Raw genomic sequence first — 17,509 nt, forward strand, 5'->3', positions numbered from 1 at the left:
GTTAGCCACCAACGGAGTGAGTCTCTGGTCTTCTGATCTACTTGAATCACTGGAGACAAGTCTGTATAGTCCCCATTCCACTGTTTCAGCATGCACAGTTGTAATGGTCTTAGATGAATTCGCGCAAAAGGAACTATGTCCATTGCTGCAACCATCAACCCTACTACTTCCATGCACTGAGCTATGGAAGGTCATGGAACAGAGTGAAGAACTTGACAAGCGTTTAGAAGTTTCGACTTTCTGACATCTGTCAGGAAAATCTTCATTTCTAAAGAATCTATTATTGTCCCCAAGAAAGGAACTCTTGTCAACGGAGACAGGGAACTTTTTTCTATGTTCACTTTCCATCTGTGAGATCTGAGAAAGGCCAGAACGATGTCTGTGTGAGCCTTTGCCTTTGAAAGAGACGACGCTTGTATCTGAATGTCGTCCAAGTAAGGTGCCACTGCAATGCCCCTTGGTCTTAGAACCGCTAGAAGGGACCCGAGTACCTTTGTGAAAATCCTCGGAGCAGTGACTAGCCCGAATGGGAGAGCCACAAACTGGTAATGTTTGTCCAGAAAGGCGAACCTTAGGAACTGATGATGATCTTTGTGGATAGGAATATGTAGATACGCATCCTTTAGATCCACGGTAGTCATAAATTGACCCTCCTGGATTGTAGGTAAAATCGTTTGAATAGTTTCCATTTTGAACGATGGCACTCTGAGAAATTTGTTTAGGATCTTTAAATCCAGAATTGGTCTGAAAGTTCCCGCTTTTTTGGGAACTACAAACAGATTTGAGTAAAACCCCATTCCTTGTTCCACGGTTGGAACTGGGTGTATCACTCCCATTTTTAACAGGTCTTCTACACAATGTAAGAATGCCTGTCTCTTTTTTTTTTTTTTTTTTTGTAAACATATTTTTATTAAGGTTTATAATCATACAAAGTAAAAGACAAAAACAGAAACAAACATACAGGAATGGTAGAGTTACATACAAATTTTCTACTTTTGATCTAGTACAAATGAGACCTAGGAATTAATAATATATTCATGTAATATAGGTATTGACCAGTATAGGTAAACTAGCATAATGGCATTAAAACAAAATGATACACAATACCATCCTGAACCTTATTTTTCTTTTTTTTTTTTTTTTAGGGAAATAACTAGAGATGCACAAATAGAAATTCACACTGATAATATATAAGCCCATTATTGGACCTTCATAACTATAAATACATATGAGTGTTGAGGAGGAAGTTATCTGAGATTACTGTACTTAAGCGCAGATAAGTAAGGTATAAGGATTCGTCCAAATAATACCTATGGGGCAATGTAAAACCTAGATAAATTTCAATCCATAATTTCTTATCCCCTGAAAAGAATTAAGGTAACTTGTGGGCTAGAATAACAATGTTAGTCGTCACATTTAGGGAGTTAAAGCATATCAGACGAAACATGGAGAAAAACCCAAACAAGTATTCCGTGCATATCTATGCTAGGGTCTATGCATATACCTGAACTGAAGATATATTTCAAATAAACTTCATGCACATTTGTGTATGGCCCACGACACCTGCGTTAGCATTATTACTGGGACTAAAAAGACTTAATACTTTTAATAGAGGATACACCCATTGATATACAATTGACCAGCCCCATATGTTCAAAATATTATAAATATATGTACTAATGGTACTGAGTGATTGAGCCCTAAGGATATGACTCTGGAACTGTTCTATCAAACATGAAAATGTATGGACTTTACTTATTTAAATAACCTAAAAACTCGCACTAAATACCTTTTGGGCTCCATTTCATATATAATATACAAATTTACCCTCTTGTAGAGTGTCATACAGCACAGGAAGCACGTGGGTGATATAGTGAACAGCTCCTATACATGACGTTGCATATTAAGTATAAACGTAAAATCAAACATACACAAAGGTAAAATTACACATGGGTAAAGGGGACAGATCAAGATATATAATACATCAGGAAAACCATCTGAATCATTATTAAATAAAATAAAGCAGTCTAGACATTTCTTGGATAACTGGGGGCTCAGAAATATTACTACGTTATCTGGAGGGACATTCTCACTGACTTGCAGCAAAGTTATTTAGAAAGTCTGAAACAAACATAGCAGCCGATTAATGTGGTTTAATGTCGTATCTCCACACTATCTAGCTCTTAACAAATAGTTCATCCGACCCCAACCTTGTTATAAGCGCTGGGGCCACAGTACATATCCAGGCTAAGACATGGGCAAAGTGTAGCATGACATGTCCCTTCAAAACCTATCTCACTCTGTGAAACACTGTACCGGAGCCTGGTCAATGCAACTTTGTTAATACCTCCTGACTTCCAGCTCCGTTTCTCCTGCTCCCCTGGATGCGGTAAGCACTGTGTTATGTCCTGACTAGGACTCAGTTTCAAGTAATCTACAGTCCCTGCAACAGGCGGCCGTCTCGCAGCAGGTTCCAACATCTGTTCTCTCGCCAGGGGGATCAGGGTCCTAGTCCTCGCATCAAGATGACGCTCATCCAAGCGGCAAGCAGTATATGTGGTGCCCGATTCTCGGCACTCACATGCGACTGGGTATGTATCCTGCAGAAGCAAGTGCACTTTACCCTGCGTTGGTCTCCAGAGTACCTCGTGGCAGACAAACTCCTGTTGTAGCATCGGCCTGTGTCGGGTTATAATATCAGACTCCCGACTATAGGATAGTTTCTCACCTTCCTTAGTGGCAGTTGGCTCCGGTATAAGCGAGGTCTGTGTTAGTGGAGCCTTATTATGTCCCGTGTGATGGACATCCATTAGGCCAGTCTCTCGATCTGTACCGACCATAGCCCCAAATGTGCGCAACTCTTTCATCAATTCCTCTTCAACCAAAGACAAATGCGCATTTAATAGTTCAACAATACTGTAGCTTGAGCAACCAGCCATTGTGAAATCTAGCTGATATTCTTACGTCAGCACAACCGGCTGAATATACTGATAAATCAGATAAATGGAGGGGTAGAGAAAGGTATAGGCCACTGTGAGACCTCTGCTGCGTACCTTCTCTAGTTCCGGCTGCTTATTCTTAATAATATACATAAATCACATGTATCTGTTCCTGGAGTGATGCTTGTCCTAGTTCTAATAAAAAGGATAAGGTATAGAAGCTTGTGGAGAGACAAACAGCAGTTTTAACATCCCACACAGTCAGACAAAGCTTAACAAGCAGCCATCTTAGTCGGTGGTCAGACACGCCCCTCAGAATGCCTGTCTCTTTATTTGGTTTGAAGATAAGTGAGACATGTGGAACCTTCCCCTTGGGGGTAGTTCCTTGAATTCCAGAAGATAACCCTGAGAAACTATTTCTAGTGCCCAGGGATCCTGAACATCTCTTGCCCAAGCCTGAGCTAAGAGAGAGAGTCTGCCCCCTACTAGATCCGGTCCCGTTTCGGGGGCTACTCCTTCATGCTGTTTTGGTAGCAGCAGCAGGCTTCTTGGCCTGCTTACCCTTGTTCCAGCCTTGCATTGGTTTCCAAGCTGGTTTGGTTTGTGAAGCATTACCCTCTTGTCTAGAGGCTGCAGAGTTGGAGGCCGGTCCGTTCCTGAAATTGCGAAAGGAACGAAAATTAGACTTATTCTTGGCCTTGAAAGGCCTATCTTGTGGGAGGGCGTGGCCCTTACCCCCAGTGATGTCTGAGATAATCTCTTTCAATTCTGGCCCAAAAAGGGTTTTACCCTTGAAAGGGATATTAAGCAATTTTGTCTTGGAAGATACATCCGCTGACCAAGACTTTAGCCAGAGCGCTCTGCGCCCCACAATTGCAAACCAAGAATTTTTCGCCGCTAATCTAGCTAACTGCAAAGCGGCATCTAAAATAAAGGAATTAGCTAACTTAAGTGCATGAATTCTGTCCATAACCTCCTCATACGGAGTCTCTCTACTAAGCGACTTTTCTAGTTCCTCGAACCAGAACCACGCTGCTGTAGTGACAGGAATAATGCACGAAATAGGTTGCAGGAGGTAACCTTGCTGTACAAAAATCTTTTTAAGCAAACTCTCCAATTTTTTATCCATAGGATCTTTGAAAGCACAATTATCCTCAATAGGAATAGTAGTGCGCTTGGCTAGTGTAGAAACTGCCCCCTCGACCTTAGGGACTGTCTGCCATAAGTCCTTTCTGGGGTCGACCATAGGAAATAATTTCTTAAATATAGGAGGGGGGACAAAAGGTATGCCGGGCTTCTCCCACTCCTTATTCACTATGTCCGCCACCCGCTTGGATATAGGAAAAGCGTCGGGGTGCACCGGAACCTCTAGGAACTTGTCCATCTTGCACAATTTTTCTGGAATGACCAGGTTGTCACAATCATCTAGAGTAGATAGCACCTCCTTAAGCAGTGCGCGGAGATGCTCTAATTTAAATTTAAATGTCACAACATCAGGTTCTGCCTGTTGAGAAATTCTACCTGAATCAGAAATTTCCCCATCTGACAAAACCTCCCTCATGGTTACTTCAGATTGGTGTGAGGGTATGACAGAGCAATTATCATCAGCGCCCTCCTGCTCTACAGTGTTTAAAACAGAGCAATCGCGCTTTCTCTGAAATGCAGGCATTTTGGATAAAATATTTGTTATGGAGTTATCCATTACTGCCGTCAATTGTTGCATAGTAACAAGCATTCGCGCGCTAGAAGTACTAGGGGTCTCCTGCGTGGGCAAAACTGGTGTAGACACAGAAGGAGATGATGTAGAACTATGTCTACTCCCTTCATCTGATGAATCATCTTGGGCAACTTTACTATCTGTGGCAGTACTGTCCTTACTTTGTTTGGACGCTATGACACAATTATCACACAATTTTGAAGGGGGAGACACATTGGCTTCCATACATACAGAACATAGTTTATCTGAAGGCACAGACATGTTAAACAGGCTTAAACTTGTCAATAAAGTACAAAAACCGTTTTAAAACAAAACTGTTACTGTCTCTTTAAATTTTAAACAGGGCACACTTTATTACTGAATATGTGAAAAACTATGAAGGAATTGTTCAAATTTAACCAAATTTTCACCACAGTGTCTTAAAGCATTCAAAGCATTGCACCCCAAATTTCAGACCTTTAACCCTTACCAGAGCCGTTTACAGTTTTAACCCCTCTACAGTCCCAGCTACAGCCTTTGCTGCGACTTTACCAAACCCAGGGGGGTAAATGAAGCTTTCTAGGAACCTTTTCAACTACTTTCAGACCCACACACATGCAGCTGCATGTCCTGCTCTCAAAAGTAACTGCGCAGTAATGGCGCGAAAATGAGGCTCTGTCTACTACAGAGAAGGCCCTTCCTGACTGGGAAGGTGTCTAAACCAGTGCCTGAGGTAAAAAAAACGTTCCCCAAAGTTTATAAAGTGTGAATTTCAACATCAAGCTGTATAAAATGCCCAAATAAAGCAATCGATCTAGCCCATAAAAGTGTCTACCAGTTTTATAGCCCATATTAAGCCCTTTATTCTGTTTGAGACTAAGAAAATGGCTTACCGGTCCCCATGAGGGGAAATGACAGCCTTCCAGCATTACACAGTCTTGTTAGAAATATGGCTAGTCATACCTTAAGCAGAAAAGTCTGCCAACTGTTTCCCCCAACTGAAGTTATCTCATCTCAACAGTCCTATGTGGAAACAGCAAACGATTTTAGTTACTGCTGCTAAAATCATACTCCTCTCACAAACAGAACTCTTCATCTTTTTCTGTTTCAGAGTAAATAGTACATACCAGCACTATTTTAAAATAACAAACTCTTGATAGTAGAATAAAAAACTACAACTAAACACCACATACTCTTCACCATCTCCGTGGAGATGCTGCTTGTTCAGCGGCAAAGAGAATGACTGGGGTGGGCGGAGCCTAGGAGGGACTATATGGACAGCTTTTGCTGTGCTCTTTGCCATTTCCTGTTGGGGAAGAGAATATTCCCACAAGTTATGGATGACGCCGTGGACCGGACACACCAATGTTGGAGAAAACCCTGATGAACAAATATTTTCTTTAGGAGACCCTCTAATTTTTTATCCATAGGATCTTTGAAAGCACAACTGTCCTCAATAGGTATAGTTGTACGCTTAGCCAGGGTAGAAATAGCTCCCTCCACCTTAGGGACCATCTGCCACGAGTCCCGCATGGTGTCTGATATGGGAAACATTTTCTTAAAAGTAGGAGGGGGAGCGAACGGAATACCTGGTCTATCCCACTCCTTAGTAACAATGTCAGAAATCCTCTTAGGGACCAGAAAAACATCAGTGTAGGCAGGAACCTCTAGATATCTGTCCATTTTACTAAATTTCTCTGGAACTACAATAGGGTCACAATCATCCAGAGTTGCTAAAACCTCCCTGAGCAATAAGCGGAGGTGTTCTAGTTTAAATGTAAAAGCCGTCATATCTGAGTCTGTCTGAGGGAACATCTTTCCTGAATCAGAAATCTCTCCCTCAGACAGCAAATCCCTCACCCCCAACTCAGAACAGTGTGAGGGTACATCGCATATGGCTAATAAAGCGTCAGAGGGCTCAGCATTTGTTCTCACACCAGACCTACTGCGCTTCCCCTGCAACCCAGGCAGCTTAGATAAAACCTCTGTGAGGGTAGTATTCATAACTGCGGCCATATCTTGCAGGGTGAAAGAATTAGACGCGCTAGAAGTACTTGGCGTTGCTTGTGCGGACGTTAATGGTTGTGACACTTGGGGAGAATTAGATGGCATAACCTGATTCCCTTCTGACTGAGAATCATCCTGCGACATACTTTTAGTAGCTAAAATATGTTCTTTGCAATTTATTGACCTTTCAGTGCATGAGGGACACATTCTAAGTGGGGGTTCCACAATGGCTTCTAAACATATTGAACAATGACTTTCTTCAATGTCAGACATGTTGAACAGGCTAGTAATGGCTACAAACAAGCATGAAAACACTTTATTTAGTGAAAAAAATAACAATCTTAAAAAACAGTACTGCGCCTTTAAGAGAAAAAAAGCATACACGTTCTGCAAAACTGCTTTAAAATGCACCAAATTTTTCAAATTTTTGCAAGCAGACTCAATATGTGTAGTTAAGTTTGCCCCACAAGGAAATGTAACATTTAACACTTTAATGTGCAAACCGGATTGAAATTAAGCCTAAATCCGGAAAAAACACCCCCAGCACCTTGCCACAGCCCTGCTGTGGCGCCTACCTGTCCTCAGGGATAGTAAATATGGGGTTAAAGCTTCGATTTGGCCCAAAACATCCACAACGTGCTGCTTGCTGAGTGAAAAAAACTGCGCATCTGAGGCGCGAAAATAGGCCCCGCCCATCTCACTCAATGTGTCTACAACCTCAAAGAACCGCACCAGAGCGGTTTTAAACTAGCCATGTGGGTTCTGAGACCCAAAAAATAAGCCAAGTGTACCCTCAATAAAGTTACCCAAAAAACGTTATTGCCCACAAAACGTTAACAGCACTCCCAGTTCATAAAACGTTTGCCCACAAACATTCAAAACTCAGTGTCAACCATTTTTGTAATTAGCCCCTTATGCAAGCTTAGTAATGCCTTTCTAAAGCTCTTAGGATTACTGCTTACCCTTACCCTCATGGGGATACTGTCAGCCTTTCTGAAATACACAGTCTCTCCAGAAAAAATGACTGAACATACCTCACTGCTATATAGCATGAAAACGTTCCTCACACTGCTATATAGCATGAAAACGTTCCTCAGCCTCTGTGGGAACAGAACTGGATCTTAGTTACAAATGCTCAGATCATCATCCTCCAGGCAGAAGTCTTCATCCATCTGCTGCCTGAGAGTAAATAGTACACACCGGTACCTTTTAAAACAAAAAACTCTTGCTTGAAGAAATTAAAAACGAATATTTTATCACCTCTTTCACTTTACCCTTCCTAGTACTTAGAGTACGCAAAGAGAATGACTGGGGAGTGGAGCTAAGGGAGGAGCTATATAGACAGCTCTGCTGTGGTGTTCTTTGCCACTTCCTGTTAGCAGAAGGATAATATCCCACAAGTAAAGGATGAATCCGTGGACTCTTCGTACCTTATAGAAGAAAGTGCTAACTGTTTTCCTGGGCAGTTATGAATTACACATGCTGCAGGGTGTAGAGGAAGGAACATGAATTGTGTCTCTAGACCAGTGGTTTTCAAACCTAGTAACCTCAAGGCCCAGTAAATTTTATCCAGACCTGTTCAGGGCCCGGTAATCATCAGGCATATATATATATATATATATATATATATTAAAATGCAGTGGGCTTACTTGACAGTGGGTTTATTTTATATATATAATATATATTAATTAGAAAGCAAAAATCATTGTTGTCAGTGGGTTACATTTGTGTCAGTGGGCTGGTATCTTCAGTGACAGTGGGCTTACTTGATTACTTACTTGGTCCAGTCTGCTCCTCATCATAGTGTCCTCCCACTAAACTGCCTACAAGCGCATACGCGCTCATGTGCAATGGCACTCTGACAAACCTGCCCAGTAATACAAATGTGTGGAGAGGCGGGCCTTTCAGAGCGAACAGCAGGGGTATGTTGGGTCACACTCACGGCCCACTAGCAGGGTCTTCTTGGCCCAGTAGTGGGCGGCGACCCGGCTGTTGAGAAACACGGCTCTAGGCAGCAAGTGTATAGTACTGCTGGACAACACTAATTATGTTGCTCCCTATAACCCTGCAACATGTGTAACTCATAGATGTCCAGGAAAACATGGCTGACGTGGGAATGGGTAACCAGTTCCTCTGAAATATCTTTTTATTTATTTATATTGTAAAGAACAAAGCAAGAGGAAAAACAAAGAGAAATACCTGTGATGTATCATGGTTGAAAATAATTGAGTTGAGGTCCCCACAATTGTAATGTTTGATAAGGTCTTCTGTGGTATATGGGACCTGGAGGCTGCCTGCACGGAGACTCTCTTGCTGCAGCAGAGTCTGATTTAGAGCAAATACTACCTGAAAAAGACATGAGATAAAAAATCTAATTGAAGACTGATGTAAACATAAAGGGGCCTATTTATCAAGGTAGCGTATCATGTTTGCCAGACATCGCTGAATGCCGACAGCATACACTGTCGGCATTTAACATTGCACAAGCAGTTCTGGTGAACTGCTTGTGCAATGCCGCCCCCTGCAGATTAGTCACTAGCAGGGGGTATCAATCAACCTGATCATATACGATCGGGCGGATTGATGTCCGCAGCCTCAGAGGCAGTGGACGAGTTAAGGAGCAGCGGTCTGAAGGCTCCCGCGGAAACAGCTGCATTGGGACTGATTGACAGCTTGTTAAATCGGCCCCATAATATACTGTCTTTATAATCAAATACACCTTATCTGGTAGATATGTTAAAGGGAAGCCATGTGCTTCTTATTTATATACATTATGAAATGTAGTAACAAGGCTATACTCTTACTGATTAATAATAAAATATTGTTTTTTTATGATTGTGAATGATGTCACTGTGCCCTGGTATATCAGTCCTGCCTGTAAAAATAATGTTAAAATTAAACTTTCATGATTTAGATAACACATGCAACAACTTTCCAATTTACCTCTATTATATACAACTAGTCCTAAAGCCCGTTCACACGGGCCATTTTTTGGAATACAGCGGTCCTACTCTTTTGCTCTCTCTCCCCCTCTCTTTTGCGCTCTCTCTCTCCCCCTCTCTTTTGCGCTCTCTCTCCCCCCTCTCTTTTGCTCTCTCTCCCCTCTCTTTTGCTCTCTCTCTCCCCCTCTCTTTTGCTCTCTCTCTTTCCCCCCTCTTTTTTGCTCTCTCTCTCCCCCTCTCTTTTGCTCTCTCTTTCTCTCCCCCCTCTCTTTTGCTCTCTCTCTCCCCCTCTCTTTTGGTCTCTCTCTTTCCCCCCTCTTTTTTGCTCTCTCTCTCCCCCTCTCTTTTGCTCTCTCTCTCTCCCCCCTCTCTTTTGCTCTCTCTCTCTCCCCCTCTCTATTGCTCTCTCCCCCCTCTCTTTTCTGCTTTCTCTCCCCTTCTCTTTTGAGCTCTCTCTCCCTCCTCTCTTTTGCGCTCCCTCTCCCCCTTCTCTTTTGTGCTCTCTCTCCCCCCTCTCTTTTGTGCTCTCTCTCCCCTCTCTCTTTTGTGCTCTCTCTCCCCCCTCTCTTTTGCGCTCTCTCCCCCCTCTCTTTTGCTCTCTCCCCTCTCTTTTGCTCTCTCTCTCCCCCTCTCTTTTGCTCTCTCTCCCCCCTCTCTTTTGCTCTCTCTCTCCCCTCTCTCTGTCCCCCTCTCCACCCTCTTTCTCTCTCCCCTTCTCTTTTGTGCTCTCTCTCCCCTCTCTCTTTTGCTCTCTCTCTCTCCCCTCTCTTTTGCTCTCTCTCTCCCCTTCTCTTTTGGTCTCTCTCTCTCCCCCTCTCTTTTGCTCTCTCTCCCCCCTCTCTTTTGCTCTCTCTCTCCCCCTTCTCTTTTGCTCTCTCCCCCCTCTCTTTTGCGCTCTCTCTCCCCCTCTTTTGCGCTCTCTCTCCCTCCTCTCTTTTGCGCTCTCTCCCCCCCCTCTTTTGCGCTCTCTCTCTCCCTCTCTTTTGTGCTCTCTCTCCCCCCTCTCTTTTGCGCTCTCTCTCCCCCCTCTCTTTTGCGCTCTCCTCCCCTCTCTTTTGCTCTCTCTCTCTCCCCCTCTCTTTTGCTCTCTCTCCCCCTCTCTTTTGCTCTCTCTCTCTCCACCCTCTCTTTTGCGCTCTCTCTCCCCCCCCTCTCTTTTGCGCTCTCTCCCTCCTCTCTTTTGCGCTCTCTCTCCCCCCTCTTTTGCGCTCTCTCTCCCCCCTCTCTTTTGTGCTCTCTCTCCCCACTCGCTTTTGCTCTCTCCTGTCTTTTGCTCTCTCTCTCCCCCTCTCTCTGCCCCCATCTCTTTTGCTCTCCACCCCCCCTCTCCCGGCCCTTTCTCTCTCCCCCCCTCTCTTTTGCTCTCTCTCCCCCTTTCTTTTGCTCTTTCTCTCTCCCCCTCTCTTTTGCTCTCTCTCTACCCCCCTCTCTCTCTCCCCCTATCTTTTGCTCACTCTCCCCCCTTTCTTTTGCGCTCTCTCCCCCCTCTCTTTTGCTCTCTCTTCCCCCCTCTCTTTTGCGCTCTCTCTCCCCCCCTCTCTTTTGCTCTCTCTCTCTCTCCCCTCTCTTTTTCTTTCTCCCCCTCTATTTTGCTCTCTCTCCCCCTCTCTATTTCTCTCTCTCTCTCCCCCTCTCTTCTGCTCTCTTTCTTTCCCCCCACTATTTTTCTCTCTCCCCTCTCTTTTGCTCTCTCTACCCCTCTCTTCTGCTCTCTCTCTCCCCCCTCTCTTTTCCCTCTATTTTGCTCTCTCTCCCCTCTCTTTTGCTTTCCCCTCTCTTTTGCTCTCTACCCTCTCTTTTGCTCTTTCCCATCTCTTTTGCTATCTCCCCCTCTCTTTCTCTCTCTCTCTCTCCCCCCTCTTTTTTGATCTGTCTCTCTCACACGCACGCGACCGCCCCCGCCCACATCACGCACGGTCCCACTCCCGCCCACCGTTGTCACGCAGCGGACAGCAGATCAGGAAGACTCTAAGGCCAGGTGTGTTTGTCCTTGCGCTGTCTCTACTGTGCATGACAGCTTCGGACAAACACACTTGGTCTTTTATATTATAGGATTGCTTTGTAATATCTTCTGATAAAAAACCTAGGTAGGCTTGTGAACAGAAATGCACTACTGGGAGCTAACTGGAAATTGGTGCCGCACACATATGCCTTTTTTTTATTGACACACCAGATGTAATCAGCTAAAGCTCAGTAGTGCATCATTGTTCCCTTAACAAAGGATATCAAGAGAATTATGCAAATTTGATAACAGAAATAAAAGTGGAAATTTGTTCAAAATTGTATTCTCTATCTGAATCATTATAGAAAATGTTGGGTTTCATGTCCCTTTAAGAGCCAGTTGTACACAAATGTGCTTCATGTTAAATTTAGAAAAAAATCAACCTTTTTTCGTGTTGAAAAAATTAAATAATAATGTTTAAAGGGATATGAAACCCCAAATGTTTCTTTCATGATCCAGATACAGCAGGCAATTTTAAGCAACTTTATAATTTACTTCTATTATCAATTTTCTTTGTTCTCTTGGTATATATGGCAGCAGTTTTACAAGAATATTATCCATATCCAAAGTCACTAGATAGCAGCACTATTTTCTGCCATGTAGTGATCCAGATGCCTACCTAGGTATCGCTTCAACACAGAATATCATGGTAAAGAAGCACATTTGATAATAGAAGTAAATTGGTAACGTTTGTAAAATGGTATGCTCTGTATCATAAAAGAACCTTTTTGGGTTTCATATTCCTTTAAATTGCCCATGATGCGATGCCAGCATTTCAGCTGGCAGAGCATCATGGGAAATGTAGTTCCAAAACCTTTGGAGGGCCAGAAATGATGAACCCTGCCCTGAATATGAATAATATGTTAAGTAATGAAGCAGTGCTTTATATAGTAGATTGAAATGTAAATCTTTATTGTACCATCATTATATAACCATAATGGTTAACACCATTCTGCACACAAATCAGCTGTTTCCTTTCACACCGACACTTTATCAGGGTAAGTAGTTTTTTGTTCTTTTCATGAATGGGACCAAATTACTTCAATTATAAAATGTGCTTCATTCTCTTGCAATCCTTTGTTGAAGGAGCAGCAGTGCACTACTGGGAACTAGATGAACACGCTGGGTGATCCAGTGACAAGAGACATATACATGCACAGCTACCAATTAGCAGCTAGCTCTCAGCTAGCTCTCAGTAGTGCATTGCTGCTCCTATGTATGCTTTTCAACAAAGGATTTGCATTTATTATTTATTTTGACTTTTTTCATGTAATTAACCCTTTAAGGATGCAGCTTTCAGTTTGCTCAATTGTTTTATGACGGAGAAATTCTGTCATATGTCCTTAAGAGGTTAAGCTTTGAAAAAAAGTACCAAGGCTAATCCTGCTACACATTTTCTAATTCACTTTAACTAACAACTGCAAAACAATACACTTTATACAAATATTATGACTGATGCTAGCCTTGTTGCCGGCAGACTCAAAATTGGCTCCTCCAAATAAGACAAATAGTGAATGGACTTTGCCTAATGAAAAACAATTGCAGCAAACAAAAACATAATTTATGCTTACCTGATAAATTCCTTTCTTCTGTTGTGTGATCAGTCCACGGGTCATCATTACTTCTGGGATATAACTCCTCCCCAACAGGAAATGCAAGAGGATTCACCCAGCAGAGCTGCATATAGCTCCTCCCCTCTACGTCAGTCCCAGTCATTCGACCAAGAATCAACGAGAAAGGAGTAACCAAGGGTGAAGTGGTGACTGGAGTATAATTTAAAAGATATTTACCTGCCTTAAAACAGGGCGGGCCGTGGACTGATCACACAACAGAAGAAAGGAATTTATCAGGTAAGCATAAATTATGTTTTCTTCTGTTATGTGTGATCAGTCCACGGGTCATCATTACTTCTGGGATACCAATACCAAAGCAAAAGTACACGGATGACGGGAGGGATAGGCAGGCTCATTATATAGAAGGAACCACTGCCTGAAGAACCTTTCTCCCAAAAATAGCCTCCGAAGAAGCAAAAGTGTCAAATTTGTAAAATTTGGAAAAAGTATGAAGCGAAGACCAAGTTGCAGCCTTGCAAATCTGTTCAACAGAGGCCTCATTCTTAAAGGCCCAAGTGGAAGCCACAGCTCTAGTGGAGTGAGCTGTAATTCTTTCAGGAGGCTGCTGACCAGCAGTCTCATAGGCTAAACGTATTATGCTACGAAGCCAAAAAGAGAGAGAGGTAGCAGAAGCTTTTTGACCTCTCCTCTGTCCAGAATAAACGACAAACAGGGAAGAAGTTTGGCGAAAATCTTTAGTTGCCTGCAAGTAGAACTTGAGGGCACGAACTACATCCAGATTGTGTAGAAGACGTTCCTTCTTTGAAGAAGGATTTGGACACAAGGATGGAACAACAATCTCTTGATTGATATTCCTGTTAGTGACCACCTTAGGTAAGAACCCAGGTTTAGTACGCAGAACTACCTTGTCTGAGTGAAAAATCAGATAAGGAGAATCACAATGTAAGGCTGATAACTCAGAGACTCTTCGAGCCGAGGAAATAGCCATTAAAAACAGAACTTTCCAAGATAACAATTTTATATCAATGGAATGAAGGGGTTCAAATGGAACACCCTGTAAAACGTTAAGAACTAAGTTTAAACTCCATGGCGGAGCAACAGCTTTAAACACAGGCTTGATCCTAGCCAAAGCCTGACAAAAAGCCTGGACGTCTGGATTTTCTGACAGACGCCTGTGTAACAAGATGGACAGAGCTGAAATCTGTCCCTTTAATGAACTAGCTGATAAACCCTTTTCTAACCCTTCTTGTAGAAAAGACAATATCCTAGAGATCCTAACCTTACTCCAGGAGTAATGTTTGGATTCGCACCAGTATAGGTATTTACGCCATATTTTATGGTAAATCTTTCTGGTAACAGGCTTCCTAGCCTGTATCAGGGTATCAATAACCGACTCAGAAAAACCACGTTTTGATAAAATCAAACGTTCAATTTCCAAGCAGTCAGCTTCAGAGAAGTTAGATTTTGATGTTTGAATGGACCCTGTATCAGAAGGTCCTGTCTTAGAGGTAGAGACCAAGGCGGACAGGATGACATGTCCACTAGATCTGCATACCAAGTCCTGCGTGGCCATGCAGGCGCTATTAGAATCACTGATGCTCTCTCCTGCTTGATTTTGGCAATCAATCGAGGGAGCAGCGGAAAGGGTGGAAACACATAAGCCATCCCGAAGTTCCAAGGTGCTGTCAAAGCATCTATCAGAACCGCTCCCGGATCCCTGGATCTGGACCCGTAGCGAGGAAGTTTGGCGTTCTGGCGAGACGCCATGAGATCTATCTCTGGTTTGCCCCAACGTCGAAGTATTTGGGCAAAGACCTCCGGATGAAGTTCCCACTCCCCCGGATGAAAAGTCTGGCGACTCAAGAAATCCGCCTCCCAGTTCTCCACTCCCGGGATGTGGATTGCTGACAGGTGGCAAGAGTGAGACTCTGCCCAGCGAATTATCTTTGATACTTCCACCATTGCTAGGGAGCTTCTTGTCCCTCCCTGATGGTTGATGTAAGCTACAGTCGTGATGTTGTCCGACTGAAACCTGATGAACCCCCGAGTTGTCAATTGGGGCCAAGCTAGAAGGGCATTGAGAACTGCCCTCAATTCCAGAATGTTTATTGGAAGGAGACTCTCCCCCTGATTCCATAGTCCCTGAGCCTTCAGAGAATTCCAGACAGCGCCCCAACCTAGTAGGCTGGCGTCTGTTGTTACAATTGTCCAGTCTGGCCTGCTGAATGGCATCCCCCTGGACAGGTGTGGCCGATGAAGCCACCATAGAAGAGAATTTCTGGTCTCTTGATTCAGATTCAGAGTAGGGGACAAATCTGAGTAATCCCCATTCCACTGACTTAGCATGCATAATTGCAGAGGTCTGAGGTGTAGGCGTGCAAAAGGTACTATGTCCATTGCCGCTACCATTAAGCCGATCACCTCCATGCATTGAGCTACTGACGGGTGTTGAATGGAATGAAGGACACGGCATGCATTTTGAAGCTTTGTTAACCTGTCCTCTGTCAGGTAAATCTTCATTTCTACAGAATCTATAAGAGTCCCCAAGAATGGAACTCTTGTGAGAGGAAAAAGAGAACTCTTCTTTTCGTTCACTTTCCATCCATGCGACCTTAGAAATGCCAGAACTAACTCTGTATGAGACTTGGCAGTTTGAAAGCTTGAAGCTTGTATTAGAATGTCGTCTAGGTATGGAGCTACCGAAATCCCTCGCGGTCTTAGTACCGCCAGAAGGGCACCCAGAACCTTTGTGAAGATTCTTGGAGCCGTAGCCAATCCGAATGGAAGAGCTACAAACTGGTAGTGCCTGTCTAAGAAGGCAAACCTTAGATACCGGTGATGATCTTTGTGTATCGGTATGTGAAGGTAAGCATCCTTTAAATCCACTGTGGTCATGTACTGACCCTCTTGGATCATGGGTAAGATTGTCCGAATAGTTTCCATTTTGAACGATGGAACTCTTAGGAATTTGTTTAGAATCTTTAAATCTAAGATTGGCCTGAAAGTTCCCTCTTTTTTGGGTACCACAAACAGGTTTGAGTAGAACCCTTGTCCTTGTTCCGACCGCGGAACCGGATGGATCACTCCCATTATTAACAGATCTTGTACGCAGCGTAGAAACGCTTCTTTCTTTATCTGGTTTGTTGACAACCTTGACAGATGAAATCTCCCTCTTGGGGGAGATAATTTGAAGTCTAGAAGGTATCCCTGAGATATGATCTCTAGTGCCCAGGGATCCTGAACATCTCTTGCCCAGGCCTGGGCGAAGAGAGAGAGTCTGCCCCCCACTAGATCCGGTCCCGGATCGGGGGCTCTCGGTTCATGCTGTCTTTGGGGCAGCAGCAGGTTTCCTGGCCTGCTTGCTCTTGTTCCAGGACTGGTTAGGCTTCCAGCCTTGCCTGTAACGAGCAACAGCTCCTTCCTGTTTTGGTGCAGTGGAGGTTGATGCTGCTCCTGTTTTGAAGTTCCGAAAGGGACGAAAATTAGACTGTCTAGCCTTAGCTTTGGCTTTGTCTTGAGGTAGGGCGTGGCCCTTACCTCCTGTAATGTCAGCGATAATCTCTTTCAAACCGGGCCCAAATAAAGACTGCCCCTTGAAAGGTATATTAAGTAATTTGGACTTAGAAGTAACATCAGCTGACCAGGATTTTAGCCACAGCGCCCTACGTGCCTGTATGGCGAATCCTGAGTTCTTAGCCGTAAGTTTGGTTAAATGTACTACGGCCTCCGAAATGAAGGAATTAGCTAGTTTAAGGACTCTAAGCCTGTCCGTAATGTCGTCTAGCGTAGATGAACTAAGGTTCTCTTCAAGCGACTCAATCCAAAATGCTGCCGCAGCCGTAATCGGCGCGATACATGCAAGGGGTTGTAATATAAAACCTTGTTGAACAAACATTTTCTTAAGGTAACCCTCTAATTTTTTATCCATTGGATCTGAGAAAGCACAGCTATCCTCCACCGGGATAGTGGTACGCTTAGCTAAAGTAGAAACTGCTCCCTCCACCTTGGGGACCGTTTGCCATAAGTCCCGAGTGGTGGCGTCTATTGGAAACATCTTTCTAAATATTGGAGGGGGTGAGAACGGCACACCGGGTCTATCCCACTCCTTAGTAACAATTTCAGTTAGTCTCTTAGGTATAGGAAAAACGTCAGTACTCGCCGGTACCGCAAAGTATTTATCCAACCTACACAGTTTCTCTGGTATTGCAACGGTGTTACAATCGTTGAGAGCTGCTAAGACCTCCCCTAGTAATACACGGAGGTTCTCCAATTTAAATTTAAAATTTGAAATATCTGAGTCCAATCTGTTTGGATCAGAACCGTCACCCACAGAATGAAGCTCTCCGTCC

General features: G+C 43.6%; 1 protein-coding gene across 1 annotated transcript in view; it reads right to left on the reverse strand.

Moving 5' to 3' along the window:
- LOC128649468 (metalloprotease TIKI1-like) overlaps positions 1–17,509 on the reverse strand; it is a 188,141-nt gene that overhangs the window by 40,465 nt on the left and 130,167 nt on the right. Inside the window, exon 3 of the mRNA XM_053702751.1 lies at positions 8,842–8,988. Within this exon, the coding sequence (XP_053558726.1) occupies positions 8,842–8,988 (147 nt within the window). The remainder of the gene's footprint in view (positions 1–8,841; positions 8,989–17,509) is intronic.

Source organism: Bombina bombina, chromosome 2 (assembly GCF_027579735.1).
Source record: "Bombina bombina isolate aBomBom1 chromosome 2, aBomBom1.pri, whole genome shotgun sequence".
In the NCBI taxonomy this organism is placed as follows: Eukaryota; Metazoa; Chordata; class Amphibia; order Anura; family Bombinatoridae; genus Bombina; species Bombina bombina.